At 37.5% G+C, this 20,612-nt stretch overlaps 1 protein-coding gene across 1 annotated transcript; it reads left to right on the forward strand.

Moving 5' to 3' along the window:
* Positions 1-259: 259 nt before the first annotated feature.
* Positions 260-19,940, forward strand: LOC126761875 (mucin-5AC-like). Its single transcript, XM_050478301.1, is given in 18 exon segments — positions 260-1,090; positions 1,156-1,545; positions 1,619-1,902; positions 1,968-2,197; positions 2,256-2,501; positions 2,568-2,697; positions 3,462-3,550; positions 4,536-4,813; positions 4,816-4,904; positions 5,148-5,349; positions 5,352-5,530; positions 5,532-5,890; positions 6,063-6,141; positions 6,217-6,318; positions 6,475-6,699; positions 11,263-12,337; positions 12,402-12,672; positions 12,813-19,940. Coding segments are annotated over 18 exon segments (10,011 nt in total). The 5' UTR covers positions 260-642; the 3' UTR covers positions 18,148-19,940.
* The last annotated feature ends 672 nt before the right edge of the window (positions 19,941-20,612 follow it).

Consider the following 20,612-nt stretch of genomic DNA (forward strand, 5'->3'; position numbering starts at 1 on the left):
TTTTTCTCTGGTTACATTCCATGTAAGCGATTTGTAAATATTGAATGTGAGAGCGGGATAAGCATACAGCAGGTTTTCCCGTGATAAAAACTTGTGTGGCACACAAATTCGTAAACAAATGAAGCCGTTATTGGAATATTCTGGCAACGCTGTAAAACGAAAAAATTATTACGTACACATACATAATTGCGATTGTTCATTATTTTATGCGGTAGAGAAAAATTTGGTTAAAAATAAACATTTAACTTATGGTGTTTATAATAATATTAATAATATAATAAGTCGCGTGGTGTGTAATAGTTATTACGGAAAATACCGTAGTTTGCCGTTTTGTGTGTTTAAATATAAGAAAGATAAGTGCAATCAGTGCATATATGTATACTACATATAAAAATTGCGCTGGTAAATTGGTGTAATTGTACTTCAGCGAGTTAGAAGCGCGTCCATCTCGCTCTAGCTTAGGTTTCTGAAAATAAAATTTATCGCGTTATGTTTTGATCGCTCGAATCGTTTAGAATATAATACCTGTAATGTTGCAATTTTCAGACAGGAGCAATTAACTAAAAGTTCTATGAAAAATTAAACGTATTTTATTGTATTGGAAATCAGTTAAATTGTTCTGCATGTAAAAAGCAATTCGAAATGTATCAACACATTCAATTACGAAGATCGTCAAATTGGTCTTCTAAAGCCACTTCCCAAAAAGCGGACGGATTAAATACGTTTAAAGAAAAGGAAGTTATTGAAATCTACGATGACGATGATGTGCTGGTTTTAAAGGAGTTGTCTAATAAAATGGATGAACTTGAAGAAGTAATTTTAGTTGAAGATGATGATGCTTTAAGTTTACCACAATTAAGTAATGAGAGTTGGAACGATTTCGTGGATGAATTAACAAAAAAATACGAATATGACGCGCTTCAATCAACTTCCGTACCTCAGACCACTAAAGCAAAGAGAAAATTCCATATTTCTGCTCGTAATCTATCACGAGCACAACGAGGTTATGCCGCAACTAGAGATGAAGATGAAAGTGTGATCAATATCAGTAGCGACGAAGATGAACAATCTAGTACAGTTCTACCTACAGGTAAAGCTAAATTGCATTCTTTAACATACCTTCTATATATATTTAATTAAATTTGTTATTTACAGAGCATACACATTCTTCGAGTAAGGATTTCTCTCCAACGATACAAGTACCAGCGGCTACTAATAGCTGCACATCTCCATCGCAGTGCGAGTTGTTAACATCAGTGGTGAATGAAGGTATTAAGAGTTTAGAAGAAGAAAATAAATTGGACAGTGGTCAGTTAATTGAGCATAGCGCAACAGCAGCAACCGAAAGAGTAAATAATGAAACAACTCAACAAAGTACTGAGCCAATTTCAAATTTAACGCTGCTTGTGGCGGACGCGCAAAGCCCCATACAGCACAATGTCATGACTGAATCAAATAGCAGTACTGCCTGCACAGATAATATAACATTATCAGAGTCTTTGCGGAGCAAGTCCCCTAGTCTGAGCAAACATAAAGGGTTGTCTGGTAATTATTCAGTTTCAACTCGACGATTCTATTATTTTTCGACTAATGTGTATGTGTTTTAATTTTTTTTAAGGAATTAACAAAAAGTACCATGACATTAAACGTAGAACATATAAATTGACATTTCATCAAATTTTACAAATATTCAACATTGAAGAGGCGGCCCTATCAGCTATAGGTGCAGTACCTGGTGAACCTATAGAGTTGGACTTTCCAGATCTTGATATGAGAGAGTTTGTGAAAATAGTCAAAAATTACCAAGAGACAGAGTCCGTAGATGATGTGAGACACTTATGGACGCAGATTAAAAGTTGGTTAAGCGCCATGAAACCAGCATATGGTACCACTACAAACTACGTAAGTTCAATATCACAAATTGTTAGAAATATAAAAATCTATGTTTTGATTGTTTTTCCTTTTAGACGAAATATCACAAAAAGCTAAATTGGTACTTATCTGAGTTAATGGCGCAATATATCAAATTCGAAATAGAGCACAGCATACAAAATGAAAACTACTATAAATTGAAAATGGAGGCGTTGATGCATACCGTATCCTCCTTGCTGAATGATGATGTTAATTTGAAAATTTTAACTTTGCTGCGTACAAATTTCCCCGAAAGGCCCAGCAACTTTCTGGATGATCTCTTCAAGTAATTTACAGTAGTAGAAATTTTTACATTTCTGTTTGCTAAACTAAATACATTCCAGGAAATTCTTAACCCACCCGAAAGTGCGTTTGGAAAACAATGATTACGGTATTTATCGGCTGAAAGTTTTAGCTTTTCAAAAATGGATGCACTATTCAAATAGAAAAAAAGAAGATATAGTGAATATTGCGATTAAGGAGGGTTCTGCTTATCTGCCAAGACTGGTGCCAAAAAATACAGAGGATGCATTCTATAGAGTTGATTACAATGTTCAGCTAATTGATGATTACGATAAGCAAGGCACAAGGTGAGTATTATTTGTTAATGTAATGTAATGTTAATAGAGTTCAACAAATTAATATTTAAATTTTAGAAAACTATTGGCGGAGAACGTTAGCATTGATGTGCTAAAAAATACAATCAATAACTATCTGCTGGTGTACGAAAGGCAACTATTTGATGATTTCGTTTATAGATTATCGCGTCGTCAATGTTTGGAGCACGTAAGTAGTCCGAAATAAGTTCGATTTAATTGCAAGTTAGAGCAGCAGCATCTTCGTGATGAGCAAAAATTGCAAAAATAATATTGTGTTGAGCAATAACTTACGTTCTATTCCAGTTGCTAACTCGATACCAGTTATCATACACGAATTAATTAAGCATAAAGTATTTCAAAAATCTTACGTTTTTTCCTTAGTTGAACGTCGTTTCGTATTGAAACAATGTAAAAATTGTTAACTATTTTTTTTTTTTTTACATATTTTGCTTTACCTCAAATGTCTAAGTAGCCATTTAGATATTCATGAAAAGTTTTTGTTGTACAAAAGTAAATATTATTTTTATGGAAACGGTTATCATATTCAATGATATATGGTTACTAAAGCTTTAAATTTACGTGTGAAAAAATATTTTTTATTATCCAACGTAAATTGAATTGAAAAATTAGTTCGACGTTTTGAAATCGTCGACGTCGTGAGCCGCCAACAGCCGAAGTTCTCTATAGCATATGTTTAAAAATAAAGAATTTGGTTTAAAAAAAATGAAATTAAATTTTTATAATTTTAATTTTAAAATAATATAGTTTTATATACATATTTATAATAATTAAATTATAAATCTTTAATTATTTTTTTTTTACTTCATCGAAAGTTTTACTCGTCCGTTTACATCTTAACACCTGACTCATAAAATATCTAGAGTTTATTATCTTCAATAACTTGTGTTATCTCAAAAATAGTCAGGTTGTTTTGAAATATGTTCGCTATAGAGAAATTCGGCTGCATCTACAATCAACACTGAAGATTCTACTCTAAATTGTCTACAATCAACACTGAAGTCCGGAAGTCCTGCTTTTAAGTTGTTTACAATCGACCAACAACAAGCAACATTTAATGTCTACAATCAACAATTTAAAAAAATCTGCAACTAACAATGCAAAAAATTCTACAATCAACAATCCAAAAAACTCTACAATCAACAATCCAAAAAACTCTGCAATCAACATTCAAAAAAATCTACAATCAACAATCTAAAAAAATCTACAATCAACAATCCACCAAGGAATATCAGCAATCAACATGCAATCCTAAAAGGTCTACAATCAACATTTTTTTTATAATCAGCTATCAACATTTAAATATATACCATCTGCATTCAACATTAAAATATCTACAATCAACATAAAAATATCTACAATCAACATTAAAATATCAACAATCAACAATTCTATTGAAAATTCTACATTCAAAATTTTAAAAACTACAATTAGCCTTTAACGATCAGCAATGAAGTTCCCACGATCACACGGTCTACGTAACCGGAATGGATTCTGATTTTGTATCCGACCAAAGATTATTATTAAGGAAATGTTTTCTACCACTACAACTGTAACAACAACATCGAACGCAGCCAACATAAATTCTTTAGGGCAAGCTGCTAAACTTATAGCGCCACTTTTAAGAACTTCAATACGTTTTGTGGCAGAAAATCCAGCAAAATCAACATTTGCAAACACCCATTTGCCATTACTTTTGGTCTGCAATCAACAATCGTTAAGAAAGCAAAACGAAACGACATAAAAAGAAAGCCAAAAATATGTTCGAAATCTAGTTTCCAAGCAAAGTACAAAATTACGATTTTTTTAATACGCTTTTATTAAACTTAAGTAATTTAATTGAAAATATTTTCACAATATTTTCCTGAAATATTATAATATTTTTCATTTCTAAATTCCACCATTCAACGAATATGAACGAACTATGAACTGAAAGCTGAGGAAGTAAAAACAAAACAATATTTATTTATAAGAATTGTAAACATATTTAATATCCCTTTTATTTAGAGACAAACGCCGGGCGTACCTCATCGCGTCTCCAGGGAGGAAGCTATGTATGCGCAGGTACAGCCCGAAGGCGATTACATTGAGGACATATGCGCGCCAATGTAATCCTCGACGAATGCATCAAAGACACAACCACAAGAACAACATTCGAGCAACGTATTTACCATTTACCGGATGTGATTTGCAGAAAAATAGGTTAAGAAGGCAATGTAGGTCTTTAGTGGCTAGGTCCCAATGTGATATTAGTTTAAGTTGTAAAACCTTAAGTACTAAAGATATTTTTCGCTCGATTCAACCGATGATGAAGCTGATAAAGATTAAAGAGAAAGTTTAAACATCGAAAAGTTAAGTATGATCACTAAAAAATGAAACCAAATTATATAAGCGCGAATAGCACGAAAAACAAGATCAACGTTACAAACGCAACCGAAAGACAACCGTCAAACCCACACTAGGAAAATTCCACCTAAATAAGTCGACACAATTGTATTGGACTCGGACTCGGAATGAAACCAGTACGGCACCTGTGGATACTGAAGAAGCGAGAAACAGCGAAATGGAGAGACTCAAACGAAGCGCTAGCAGCCACACTAGGAAAATTCCACCTAAATAAGTCGACACAATTGTATTGGACCCTGGACTCGGAAAATGAAACCAGTACGGCACCTGTGGATACTGAAGAAGCGAGAAACAGCGAAATGGAGAGACTCAAACGAAGCGCTCCAAAAGCGCAATGCAAGTGCTTACCAAAATGCGCTCGAAGTCGGCACAGTGGCGATTTTGGAGCGTCGCGAACTAGATCAGCCGGTTGTTATGCTGATGATATCTACAACGGTATCATTATACCGATGGTTGGTGGCTATTAAAAAGTGGTAGAAGAGGCCACCTCACCTACAGCAGTATTTCACCGCATACAGTCGCTTCAGAAAGGAATTGCAGCAAAAGCTTTGACAATTGTCGAGCCAATGCCAGACGTGCTGGCTGGACTCGTAGGATTTAATGATGGAAGTGTGTCAGCCAGTTTCTGAACCCATGAAAAGGTCGGACATCGTTGGACACTTATTGATGGAGGCGCGTGAGCCATTTTTTGAACTCACGAAAAGGTCGGTCATCGATAGGGACTTATTTATGAATGTGTGTGAGCCAGTTCCTGAACTCACGAATAGTTCGGATGTGGACTATAACAAAGACGAAGAAGAAGCAAGCAGAACGGTCGTGGAAACTAAATCAGCTAAAATTGAAGAAGACCTTTCATCCAATCAGTTCTCGGATGAAGTTTTATGTGAAAAATTCGGCGAAGCTATGGAAGAAGTAACTACATTGGAAGAGCAAACGATGCACGACAGTCGGTCTACGTAACCGGAACGGACCCGGATTTTAATCCGGTCAAGGACTGTGAACTCGGCAGAATATTGCCGCTACAACAACAACAGCAAACGGTGTAAAAAGCACAAAATAATATCAATTCAGAGGAGACCGAAGAAGTTCGTGCTAAAAGCGAATCTGCAGACAATTTATCTGAAAAAAAATTAGTTCCGATCTTGATGCTGAGAGCTCAACTAAAACCGCAAAATCAACTCAGCTAAGCTCTGAAGAGAATGAAGAAGTAATACATGGTAATACAAATTCAATAAAGGATAATGAAGACTCACTAATATGATATATTGAATTTTGAAGAGAGAGAGAGAGACAACATTGGGTAAAAAATAGTAAAGAAATCGTACCGACCCAAGAATGTAATATTTTGAAAGATGTCTGTTTTTATAAGGTTAAGACATTAAAGGTCTGTTAAGAAAACACGCAAACAAACTTATTTGAAGGTAGCAATGAACCTAAGGATGGTCAATTACAAGTCTATGTCGGATTATCTGTCAATTATGGATTCTCGGGACAAAGATATTGCTGCTACCAATAATGGAAAGGCCGAATTCTGACTTAAATGAAGAAGAAAGGGACAAAGTTGAAGATATCGAATGTAATAGCAGAATACCTCACAAAGGATATGGAAAGTTTACTGAAACCAGTTGAAGATGTGGATGACGGTAATAAATTATTATTGCAAGAAAAGGAGATAACGGCTGAAATGAATATGGATCAAGAGAAAGGTGAGACACTCGCTACAAGTATAGATAAGAGTAACTTAGAAGTTGGAAATATGGATACTTAAGAATAATATATTTTACTAATAAAATTTTTGAAAGCGAGGAATCGGGATAATCTAACACGCCCCTTCAAAAATTACGTTGATCAAAAACAAACACTAATATAAATAACAATACTTATATAACGTGCGTCGTGCATACTGGTAAATTACATTAAAAAGTCCATAATTTTTTGAAAAGGTTAAAAAAAACCCAATAATATTATTACGACTTAAATTTTAAAACATTCATTTCGCTTACTCGGTTTTATATTGTATCAATATATTCTGTACAAGACTCAAATTTGACATCTAAAATTTTTGAATCGGTCTTCAGATAATGGTTTCGTCAGAATATCGACCAACTGTTTATCTGTATGAATATCTTCTTCTTCTTTATTGCCGTAGACATCGCTTACTCTGTTATAGCCATTCAGCAGGTTGGAGAAGCGTTCCCTCCATAAGTTCAGTATGGTCTAGGCATCAGTTACTACAAGATGCGTTCCAAAGTAAACAGGACTTAAAAAAAAACAGAACAAATGGTTTTTTCGGCAAAATCAATTTATTTTATTCAAAAAGTCTTCTGCTTCAATACAGCTTTATGTACGGTCCAAAAGCATGTCGAACAAGTGTTTTAACTCGTTGGCCGGTATGGCCGCCAGTATGCCGGTGCAAGCCCTTTGAATGGCCTCTACGTCTGCATAACGCTTTCCTTTCATGGGCAAATGCATTTTTCCGAAAAGGAAGACGTCGCACGCTGCCATATCAGGTGAATACAGAGAGTGGTTAATGGTTAAAATGTGATTTTTGCTCAAATAATCGTTCTTCGAATGTTGGATTCTGAGCAATTTTTGGTCGTCAGTCAATTTGTACGGAACAAACCGTTCACACACCTTTCGTAAGCCCAATGTTCGGTCAAAATGCGATAAATCGATATTTTGGAGATGTTCAATTCCATTTCCATGAATTTCAATTATGATTTCGGCTGATTTTTGATGAATTCACACACAGTTTCGATGGAATTTCCGGTGATCACGGATTTTGATTGGCCCACATGTTGATCGTCATTTATGTCCTCACGACCACTTTGAAAACGTTGAAACCACTAGTGCACTCTGCTACAGGATAGGCAATCATCGCCATAAACTTGTTTCATTAATTGAAACGTTTCGGTAAAAGTTTTACCAATTTTAAAACAAAATTCAATGTTGGCTCTTTGTTCGAAACTCATTTTAGCAGCGATAACACAAACACACTGACACTTAAAACGCAATAACTTCACTTCCAATCAATGAAATGTCATGAAATTCTCACTGGACAATCGATAAAGATAGCAGATTCTAACGCACCAGTCGACATATAGATGGAGCCACCTAGATTCAAAAAGTCCTGTTTACTTTGAAACGCACCTTGTAGATCACCTCTGGGGGTTCTACAAGAGTATGCTCCTTGAAAGCCGCATCTTTTCGTAGAAATATCGACCATTACCGCTGTCGGCCAGCTTTCTTTCCACTGCGACACGTCCCTCCTTATCGTACCGGCTGTCCTTTTACGTTTTCCTAAAACCAATGGTTTCGTTTGCAGCGGTAAGTAAGGAGCTTGAGTTGCTGACGAGTGCCCTTAGAGAGCAGGAGTGCAAGTGGAGTAGAGAGTAAAATTCGTCTTGGGCTGCCCACAGGGTGGAGTTCTATCTCCCCTACTACGAAGCCTAATAGTAGACGAGCACCTTGAGTTGCTTATCAACAATGGGATTCGGTGCAGGGGACGCAGACGACATTGTCATAATGGTACGAGGTTAATTTGAGAGCACTCTCTGCGATAAAGGCGCTTAAGTCTAGCAAAGCGATGATGAAATACAGTACGGTTAGTTATCAACCCGTAAAAAACAACCGTCGTCCCTTTTACAAAGCGAAGATCTTTTCCGGTCTTGAGGCACTTGGTGGCAGAGAGTTGGAGGTATCCAAAGAGGTCGAATTTCTAGGCCTCACATTAGACTTAACCTTACGATGGAATAGGTACATGGAAATAAAACTGTTCAGAGCCAGCAAGGCACTCTTGATATGCAGACGCATAGCCGGCAGATCCTGGTGGCTGTATACCATAATCATATGGCCTCTTGTCACTTATGGAGCGGTTGCGTTTCAGGGGCAATGTGCACTTGCCCAACCGCAGCACTTGAAGTCATGCTGGAGCTCACTGCATCTAGTGATCAAACAGGTAGAGAAATATACCATGCTGCTCATGGCAGAAGAGGGTTTTGGCAAGGGAAGATAATGTCGTCTTAACAATGGAGGTCTTAGAGGGAAGACACACCACCACTGGCCCTTATTTCAAGAGACGGCGTTACGAAGAGGCTTACTCCCGGCAGTAAGGCGGAGAGCAGTGATTCCACACTCGACCTATTATTGAGGGGCAGCACTATCCAGTGGTATATTGACCATTCGAAAGGCATTGGAGCTGGCTTTGCCGACCGAATACCAAACTATCCATACCAATGGGACTCTTACTTTTCTTACCGAGCATTTGCTTTGCTATAAGTCAGTGTGCAAAAATCTCCATCGCAGCCAGCGTGTCGGTATACTCAGCGGGGAGAGAACGGCACTGATTGCAGGCAACCGGAAACCGCCCCGCCAAGTTAATACTGGGAAGTTACAACCTAGCAAGGTTAAGAGATATGATCAACCTCCCCAAAGACAAATTCCGTCTCCTTGTCGCGCTCTTGAATAATGCGTGACTTATATAGTTGGGTTTTTGTTCGTCGAGAGAGGACTTTACTTCGCAATTGCCTACTCAGTCCGAAATAGCACCTGTCGGCAAGGGTTATTCTGCGTTGGATTTCGAGGCTGACTTTGTTGCTGTTAATACTGGTGTCAAGATAGACGAAGTTATCTACGACTTCGAATTTATGACTTTCAACAGTGACATGGGAGCCTAGTGTTTCGTTCACTACCAGACCTATTTTCTTCGCTTCCTTCCGCAGAACTAACGGCGCGGTTGTTGAGTCCAATTATATCGATGTCATCGGCGTACGCCAGCAGTCGTACACTCTTATAGAAGATGGTACTTTCCCTATTTAGTTCTGCAGCTCGAATTATTTTCTCCAAGTGCAGATTGAAGAGATGTTCTTCCCGATCCTGACGGAGCTTTTGGTATTGCAGTTTACACAGCCGTATTAGTTTTGCTGGGATATCAAATTCAGAGAACGCGGTATAAAGACAGCACCTTTGAAATCGACGAAGAGGTGGTGTGTGTCGATTCTCTTTTCAGGGGTCTCTTCCAAGATTTGGCGAATGTGAATGTCTGGTCAGTTTTTGATTTTCCCGGCCTAAAGCCACACCTTTAAGGCTAATCAGTTTGTTGACGGTGCGCTTTAATCTTTACCCAACACGCTCGAACCTTATATGTGATATTGAGGAGACTCATTCCACGGTAGTGGGTAGCATATTGGGGGTCTTCAACTTTTTGTGGATTGGGCAGAACACACTCAAATTACAATCTTGCTTTCGTCCGACCATATTCTACAAAACAGCTTATATGTATAAGCCAGTCATTATCAGTTCTTCGCCGCCGTTTTTGAATAGCTCTGCCGGCAATCCATCTCCCAATCCTCACCCCATTTGGGGATGTTTCCTCGTACCCCTGGCGCTAAAGTCGCCAAGCACGATTTTGACATCGTGGAGGGGGCAGCTGTCATAGGTGCGCTCCAAGCGCTCAAAAAAGCATCTTTGGTCACATCGTCCTTCTCTTTCGTCGCGGCGTGGACGCAAAGAAGCGATATGTTGAAGAACTTCGCTTCGATGCGAATTTTGGCTAGACGTTTATCCACCGGGGTGAAAGCCAGAACTCGGCAACGTAGTCTCTCTCACACCGAATTTGCGCTCTACTCAGTCTGAGTCCTTGTCCCTTGATGTCAGCCTTTACTCTAACTAGGATATCAACCAGCTATGCAGCGGCACTTTCCCAATTAAGAGATCGGACATTCCAGGTGCATGCCCTTTGTCGTGGTCGTCATCAATAGGGGGGTTTCTCTTCCGCGGCTGTTGATAATTTTTCATTAGGTTCGTTTTTTACGTGACGGGTCCCAAACACAGCGCATAACCTTTAGGAGGAATGGCATTCTCACCAGCTCGCCTTCAAACATTTTCTAGAGTAATTGAATTTTGTAAATTTTATACGCATTGCTACACCATGGCCTATTTTTCCATAATGATGACACTTTATTATTAATTTTTTTTATTATTTTTGAAATACTTATGCTATCGTGTTTTTCGCCGCAGCAATAATATAATAATAATATTTCGCTTTAGTTTTTCCATGCTTGAAAATTAACTTTAATTGTTACAATTTTACTCCTATTGTTGGTGAAGGCGTATACTAGGGCCACAACCTATTGAAAAATACATCTTTAGTATTTAACTAAAATTTCAAAACAATAACAACATTATAATTTGATTTTTAATTTCTTTAATATTGTGCTCTTGCAACACGAAGCCACGCTCGAATGATGCAATTGAATAGAACAAAATGTAAGAATAAATGTAGTTAAGAATATTAAAACGTAGTTTTGTATAATATTATTTTCGAAAGCGAGGAAGAAAGATATTCCAACAAACAAGGAAAAAGGAAAGACGCACAAAAAATACCCAAACTACTCAAGTACCTACAGCAGCCGCTGCAGAGAATCCTGCAAAACCATTCTCATCAACTGCTGTTAAAAATGCCGAGGAGCAGAAGCAACCTGTATTAGGCATGCTTACAATACCTCCACCAGTCACAGTAGATAAACCTCTAATAACATCCTCAACAACTACTGTTAAAAATGCCGAGGAGCAGAGGCACCCCGTATTAGGCAAGCCTAAAGTGAAACCTACAATAACATCCTCAACAACTACTGTTAAAAATGCCGAGGAGCAGAACGAACCCATATTAAGGATGCCTATAATACCTCCACCAGTCACAGCAGAGAAACCTGCAATAACATCTTCATCAACATCTGTTAAAAATGCCGAGGAGCAGAAGCAACCTTTATTAAGCATGCCTAAAGTGAAACCTACAATAACATCCTCATCAACCTCTGTTAAAAATGCCGAGGAGCAGAAGCAAATCGTATTAAGCATGCCTACAATATCTCCAGCAGTCACTGCAGAGAAACCTGCAATAACATCTTCATCAACTACTGTTAAAAATACCGAGAAGCAGGAGGAACCTGTATTGAACATGCCTAAGGTGAAACCTACAATAACATCCTCAACAACTACTGTTAAAAATCCCGAGGAGCAGAAGCAAACCGTATTAAGCATGCCTACAATACCTCCACCAGTCACAGCAGAGAAACCTGCAATAACATCTTCATCAACATCTGTTAAAAATGCCGAGGAGCAGAAGCAACCTGTATTAAGCATGCCTAAAGTGAAACCTACTATAACATCCTCATCAACCTCTGTTAAAAATGCCGAGGAGCAGAAGCAAATCGTATTAAGCATGCCTACAATATCTCCAGCAGTCACTGCAGAGAAACCTGCAATAACATCTTCATCAACTACTGTTAAAAATACCGAGAAGCAGGAGGAACCTGTATTGAACATGCCTAAGGTGAAACCTACAATAACATCCTCAACAACTACTGTTAAAAATGCCGAGAAGCAGAAGAAACTCGTATTAAGCATGCCTAAAGTGAAAACTGCAATAACATCTTCATCAACATCTGTTAAAAATGTCCTGAGAAGCAGAAGAAACTCGTATTAACATGCCTAAAGTGAAACCTATAACATCCTCATCAACCTCTGTTAAAAATGCCGAGGAGCAGAAGCAAACCGTATTAAGCATGCCTACAATACCTCCAGCAGTCACTGCAGAGAAATCTGCAATAACATCTTCATCAACATCTGTTAAAAATGCCGAGGAGCAGAAGCAACCCGTATTGAACATGCCTAAGGTAAAACCTGCAATAACATCCTCATCAACATCTGTTAAAAATGCCGAGGAGCAGAAGCAACCGTATTAAGCATGCCTAAATGAAACCTGCAGAATATCAACTCTGTTAAAAATGCCGAGGAGCAGTCAACCCGCAGAGCCTCATCAATAAAAATGCCGAGGAGCAGAAGCAAACCGTATTAAGCATGCCTGCACCTCTGCAGAGAAACCTGCATAACATCTTCATCAACATCTGTTAAAAATGCCGAGGAGCAGAAGCAACCTGTATTAAGCATGCCTAAAGTGAAACCTGCAATAACATCTTCATCAACATCTGTTAAAAATGCCGAGGAGCAGAAGCAAACCGTATTAAGCATGCCTACAATACCCCCAGCAGGCACTGCAGAGAAACCTGCAATAACATCTTCATCAACATCTGTTAAAAATGCCGAGGAGCAAAAGCAACCAGTATTGAACATGCCTAAGGTGAAACCTGCAATAACATCTTCATCAACATCTGTTAAAAATGCCGAGGAGCAGAAGCAATCCGTATTAAGCATGCCTACAATACCTCCAGCAGTCACTGCAGAGAAATCTGCAATAACATCTTCATCAACATCTGTTAAAAATGCCGAGAAGCAGAAGAAACTCGTATTAAGCATGCCTAAAGTGAAACCTGCAATAACATCTTCATCAACATCTGTTAAAAATGCCGAGGAGCAGAAGCAAACCGTATTAAGCATGCCTACAATATCTCCAGCAGTCACTGTAGAGAAATCTGCAATAACATCTTCATCAACATCTGTTAAAAATGCCGAGGAGCAGAAGCAACCCGTATTGAACATGCCTAAGGTGAAACCTGCAACAACATCTTCATCAACATCTGTTAAAAATGCCGAGGAGCAGAAGCAATCCGTATTAAGCATGCCTACAATACCTCCATCAGTCACTGCAGAGAAATCTGCAATAACATCTTCATCAACATCTGTTAAAAATGCCGAGAAGCAGAAGAAACTCGTATTAAGCATGCCTAAAGTGAAACCTACAATAACATCCTCATCAAATTCTGTTAAAAATGCCGAGGAGCAAAAGCAACCCGTATTAAGCATGCCTAGAGTGAATCCCGCAATAGCATCCTCTTCAATTACTGTTAAAAATGCCAAGAAGCAGAAGAAACTCGTATTAAGCATGCCTACAGTGAAATTTGTAATAACATCCTCATCAACTACTGTTAAAAATCCCGAGGAGCAGAAGCAACCCGTATTAAGCATGCCTACAATATCTCCACCAGTCACTGCAGAGAAACCTGCAATAACATCCTCATCAACTTCTGTTAAAAATCCCGAGGAGCAGAAGCAACCTGTATTAAGCATGCCTAAAGTGAAACCTGTCATAACATTCTCATCAACTTCTGTTAAAAATCCCGAGGAGCAGAAGCAAACCGTATTAAGCATGCCTACAATACCTCCACCAGTCACAGCAGAGAAACCTGCAATAACATCTTCATCAACATCTGTTAAAAATGTCGAGAAGCAGAAGAAACTCGTATTAAGCATGCCTAAAGTGAAACCTACAATAACATCCTCATCAACCTCTGTTAAAAATGTCGAGCAGCAGAAGCAAAACGTATTAAGCATGCCTACAATATCTCCAGCAGTCACTGCAGAGAAACCTGCAATAACATCTTCATCAACATCTGTTAAAAATGCCGAGGAGCAGAAGCAACCCGTATTGAACATGCCTAAGGTAAAACCTGCAATAACATCCTCATCAACTTCTGTGAAAAATTCCGAGAAGCAGAAGCAACCCGAATTAAGCATGCCTACAATACCTCCAGCGGTCACTGCAGAGAAGCCTACAACAACATCCTCATCAACTGCTGTTAAAAATGCCGAGAAGCCGAAGCAACCTGTATTAAGCATGCCGGATCTCGATTGGGTTTTTGAGCCGACTATGTCCGATGAACAAATTACTGCTGCGTCGTCTAATAACGTAGAACCCGAAGCAATTGTCGACTCTACGACAACGGAAATATTAACAAATCAGAATGAAAACATATCAAAAACCGTCGATGACGTCAGTCCGGAAACTAAACCGCTTACCGCAGCTACTGTGGACGCAGCTGCTTTAGAAAAAGTTACGCCACAGAAGTTAACCTCTGTTACACAACCACCGAAACGCGCCTCATCACCCAATGAAACAACCGAAGTGAATACCATACTCACACCCATAATTGTACAACCGATAATACGCATACAAAGCCAAACCAACCGTTTAGAGCGCATAGACCCCGCGCCAGGTACTTCACAGCAAGCTTTCCCATTTACAATACCGGAAAGTCTGCCGAATTTAATTGATACGCTGGATATTAGTAAAATTGAAGTAAATGATATCAGTCGTCCAGAACGTAATTCCACGCCCACACTCGATGAACTTTTCAAAGATGAATACGAATTAAATTCATCGAATAATTTGCTCTTAGTTCAGGACACAACTGCGCCGCTTCGAGAATCACCGGTCAAACGTTTGTGTTTGGAAAATGTTAACAAAACAAGAACAACAAATGAAAATTTCGACATGTTGAAGAGCGAAGAAAAGCAGCAAAAGAAAGAGCAGTGCAAGCAAAATGTTTCAAAAACAACCGATTCGACTAGTTCTAAAACCGTTGATTCGGTACCGAAGCCAACAGAAACTGAGATAACGACAACGACGGTTTCGGACAATGCACATGTACACACGACATCAGAGAACTACAAACAAAGCGCAGGCAGTCAGAATGAAAAGAAAGTTGTAGAAAGTGCTATAAGTAAACAACAACAACAGAAACCTTTGGAAGTTCAACCAACTAAGCAAAAGATCATCACGACACCAAAGGATTTGGCTAACTCTACAACCGTTGATTCGGTACCGAAGTCAACAAAAACTGAAATAACGACAACGACGGCTTCGGACAATGCACATGTACACACGACATCAGAGAATTACACACAAAGCGCAGACAGTCAGAATGAAAAGAAAGCTGAAGAAAGTCCTACAAGTAAACAACAACAGAAATCTTTGGAAGTACAACCAACTAAGCAAAAGGATGACAAATTTTCTAGCAATGAGGAACCGATTCTAATCTGTAAAGAGACATTAATTGCGCTGAAGAAACTCGAAAGTGCCGCCAGATATTGGGCACCGATTACAATGTTTGAAGAGTTTCAACCACTTTCCCCACTTGGAATGATGGAAGACTTTCAATCACTTTCGCCGGGAAGCACGCCTGAAAGGTGTGCTGAAACATATACAGATACAAAATCATCAGCTGAAAAACTGAGAGTATCACCAAGACAACTCTTAGAAGATTGCAAGGTAGAGAAGAGTGTACCAAAAAAAATAGAAAAGTCAAAAATTTTGCTCTCCCAATCGAATCAGTCAAATGATGTCCAGCAGTTGGGCACTAAAACTGAATTACCCAAAAGTAGATCCTCCACCACAATGTCTATGACTAAATACGACAGCATCATATGGTCACCGATTGTAATGATGGAAGACTTTCAATCACTTTCGGCGGGGAGCACGCCTGAAAGGTGTACCGAAACATGTACTGATGCAAAATCATCAGTTGAAAAACGGAAAATATCACCAAAAAAACTCATAGAAGACTGCAAGGTTGAAAAGAGTATACCAAAAACATTAGAAAAGTCAAAAGTGTTACTCTCCCAACCGAATCAGTCAAAAAGTATACCCTCTAAAAAAACTCCTACGACTAATTACGAAAGCACCGTATGGACACCGATTACAATGATGGAAGACTTTCGATCACTTTCGGCAGAAAGTACGCCTGAAAGGTGTACTGAAACATATACAGATACAAAATCACCAGCTAAAAAACGGAAAATATCAGCAAGACAACTCATAGAAGACTGCAAGGCAGAAAATAGTGTACCAGAAACATTAGAAAAGTTAAAAGATTTACTCTCCCAACCGGATCAGTCAAATGATGATCAGCAGTTGTATGCTAAAACTGAGCGACCCAAAAGTATACCCTCCCCCACAATGCCTACGCCTAAATACGAAGGAGGCCGCGTATGGTCACCGATTACAATGATGGAGGACTTTCATTCACTTTCGGCGGATAGCACGTCTGACAGCGGTGCTGAAGATATAAAACCATCAGCTAAAAAACGGAAAATATCAGCAAGACAACTCATAGAAGACTGCAAGGCGGAAAATAGTGTACCAAAAACATTAGAAGAGACAAAAGATATACTCTCCCAAACGAATCAATCAAATGATGGCCAGAAGTTGGGCACAAAAACTGAACTACCCAAAAGTATACCCTCCCCCACAACGCCTACGACTAAATGCGAAAGCAGTCCCATGCCAGATACACCAAGTAGCGATGAGCATAGCACCTGCGCTCGTACCAGCATAGTGCAATGTAAAAACCGCAAAGGCAGTATTACAAGCCCAGCCTTAGCACATGAATCGCCGCCAAGTGCGAAAAGCAATGCCACGGTGGACCTCAACAAAACAAATGAAAATACAAAAGCAATCAGCCAGACAGAGAGAACGGAAGGAGAAGACGTACGCCACACACCGTCCGTCAAATCAAACCTCAGCAACAACTTAAAGGATCTTCCGAGAGCAGAAGCAATAAGCAAAAGTGAAACTAAAAACGATTCTGTAAGCCAAACACCCACCAAATCACCACGCTCTCGAGTACCACCAAAACCAATGTTAGCTGTAGCACCAACGTTACTTCCTCAAAATGCGCACCGTTTTCATCCATATCATAACCCTCAAACAGCGCCAAATGTGGGAAGCACTCATAAAAGTAAAGTGACGCCTGAACGACAACGTCGTGACAGTCTGCTATCAACGCCCGAAAATAACTCAAACAGAAAGAGGGAATCTGTTAAATCGGCTGATAAGACTACGCCGCAACGCAATGCAACAACACGATCATCATTAATGCAATCACGACTCTCCTCACCAAGGTATCAGTCTTCCTTCGGTACGCCACCAATAATTACCGACCCAGCATCGGCTAAACTAACAGCCGAAGAAGAGGCGGATATAGCGCGTAAACTGACGGAATACCGCACCAATTTACCGCCAGCGAAAACTTATGGCGCACATAAAGAAAATCAACGCTTAGTCAATTTGTATGGAGAAATATTGCGCCTCGAGTATGCAGAGCGTGCAATTCGTCGCAAAGCCAAACAATTACGTAACACTCAACGTCTGAAACGCAAACTCCAAACCGAATCGAATCAGGCGCGTTGCAAGAAATCCTTAGAGCATAGAGAAAAACCAGATGCCACGAATAGTAGTAATGGTAATAAGATAAGTGATGGTGATGGTGATGGTCATCGCCAGCATAGATCTAAACAGCAATCACAATATGTAAATAAATTTGGTGAAATCGAAAAATTAGTCGAAAAAGAAAAGGTCACGGAAGATACGGAAGCGAAATGTTCAGTTCCATTAACGGCATCAACGGCTTGGGAGCCCAAAATGCCAACCGGCCATGAATTAATTGAACTCCTCAGTAAAACAAAGAAATCGTAGACCAAATAAGAATGGTTAACAAATGCATAAGTTGTTGTTGTTGTCGCAGGTAAATGCTTCGATGGGTGAACTAAGAAATTGTACAGAAAGAATTAGCGTAAAGCACGAAATGTACAAAATATTTATATAAAAGTTATCAGAACTCAGCTACAAAAATATGTTCTACATAAGTAGCCACAGAGAAAGACATTTTCAGGGTTTTGTAACCGTTAGTACTATTATATTCATGCCCTGATATACCCTAGGATTCCAAGAAGTCCGTGACACCCAAAAGAAAACGACGGAAATCCTATAAAGTATACATATATACATATAAATATATAAATGATCAGTTTGATGAGCTGCGTTAATTTAACAATGTCCGTCTGTCTCTCCGTATATAAGCGAATTAGTCCCTCAGTTTTTGATATATCCAACTGAAATTGTGCACATATCCTTTTCTCCCCAAGCAGCTACTCGTTTATCAGAGTCAATTATATTGAAGCACTATTGGTGGCCATACAAAATTATCGACCAACAACAAGTCCTTGTGTGAACAACTTTTCATTTGTCAAGATATCTTTACGAAATTTTACTTGGACAACATTACAATCTCCGGATAAACATAATTATTGTTCAAATCGGGTTACTACCGTATATATATATATTAATATGTATATACATATTTACATAGGTGTCATAGAAAATGACCGTTTAAAAAGAAATTCTTGTATCAAGTTTTTTATTTATATTGTAAAGGGTACTGCAGCTTTGGTTCAACCGAAGTTAACCTTTTTATCCTTATTAGCTTCTTTGACTTAGATTTGAAGCTGTTTATAGATGTTAGAATAGTTTTTGTAGCAACACCGATTAAAATGTAGAATTGCTTGTCTCTTTTTATAAGCAACTATCTTATTTTTCTGCAAATAAATTAAAAGACAGCCAACTATTGTAAGGATAACTCGTAAACCCAAACTCTTTTCGCTAATATATACCACTGCTAATCTTTTTCTCCCATCTTAAAAGTGACAGTTCATTGCTTTCAATATATGGCTTACAAATTGGTATGCCACATAATGTATTCCATTAGCAATATGGAGTATCCACAGGCAATACGTACAGCCATACAGTTAGTATAAAATAAATTTTTGCCTGTCGAGATGCCCCGTAATGACAAGAATTCTCCAGTTAGGTGCAGAGTAATATCTCTTTAGTTGCACTTTCAAAACAGTCGGGTCCATGTAACCGAAATAGACCCGAATTTTTATTCGACTAAGAACTCTCAACTCTCAACATTCTTCAAAATTATTCCACCGTTACGACAACAAGAAATTCCGAATAAATCAACATATGATGGCACATGGCGAATATTATGCTCTTGGCATAACTGTGCTCTCTACACCATATGTTTTATTTGAAAAAAAAAATATATATAAAAATTGTCTCGAAAAGTTCTGTTTAGTTGTTATAGTATTTTGCTCGTGTTTTACCAACAGTTACATTACTTTATGACATTTTACTGCCATTATTTTTATAATAGCGAGTTTTTAACGTGTTTCCATATAAATTCTCTACGGGAGCAGAACACTCATTATGATCGGTTGAACGCGCAAAATATTGATTTCTTACTCGTAAATATTACGAACGCTTTATTATTGTAAAATACCATTTAAACTACGCTTTGGCATTAAGCCAACATTGTAATTATCTACATACATACGTAAGAGTAACTCAAATATTAAGAATTAGTTTATATAGCTTAAGCTTATCAAGTTAATTTATATATGTAGCTTAAGAACAAAATTAATATTTTATCACCGAGCAAATAATATTTAATATTTTTTTAATTATTGCATAAATTTTTTATGGTTTTTTAGATTTGAAATTGTTTTTTTTTAATATCTTTTATTTTTTTATATTTTCTTAAATTGTTTTATATGTTTTTAAAATTTTTTTTGAACTTTATTTATTTTTTTTAAATTTATTTTGGTTTTTTTTTTAATTTTAAAAACTATATAAAAGAAATTTAAGAAAATATAAAAAAATAAAATATACAAAAAAAAATATTTAATTAATAAATTTAATATTTATAATTTTTTAATTATTAGAATAATTAATTTGAAATTGCTTTCTTTTTTTAATATTTTTAAATTGTTTTATATTTTATATATTTTTTAAAATAATTTTTAATATTTTGTTGAACTTCCTTTTTTAATTAAACTAATAAATTCAATACTTTTTAATAATCTAATTATTTTCTTAAGAATTAAAATTGTTTTTTTTATCTCTTTTAATATTTTTTATTTTTTTCTTAAAATTTTTATTTAGTATTAAATTTTTTTTGAGTTTTCTTTTATTTTTCTAAATTTTAGTTTGGTTTTTTAAATATTTTTTTTTTGTTTTATTATGTTTTTTTTAACTTTTTTGTTATTTTTATTTTTTATTTTTTTATTTATTTATTTTTTTTATTATTATACTCTTGCAAC

The sequence above is a fragment of the Bactrocera neohumeralis genome, chromosome 6 (assembly GCF_024586455.1).
Source record: "Bactrocera neohumeralis isolate Rockhampton chromosome 6, APGP_CSIRO_Bneo_wtdbg2-racon-allhic-juicebox.fasta_v2, whole genome shotgun sequence".
In the NCBI taxonomy this organism is placed as follows: Eukaryota; Metazoa; Arthropoda; class Insecta; order Diptera; family Tephritidae; genus Bactrocera; species Bactrocera neohumeralis.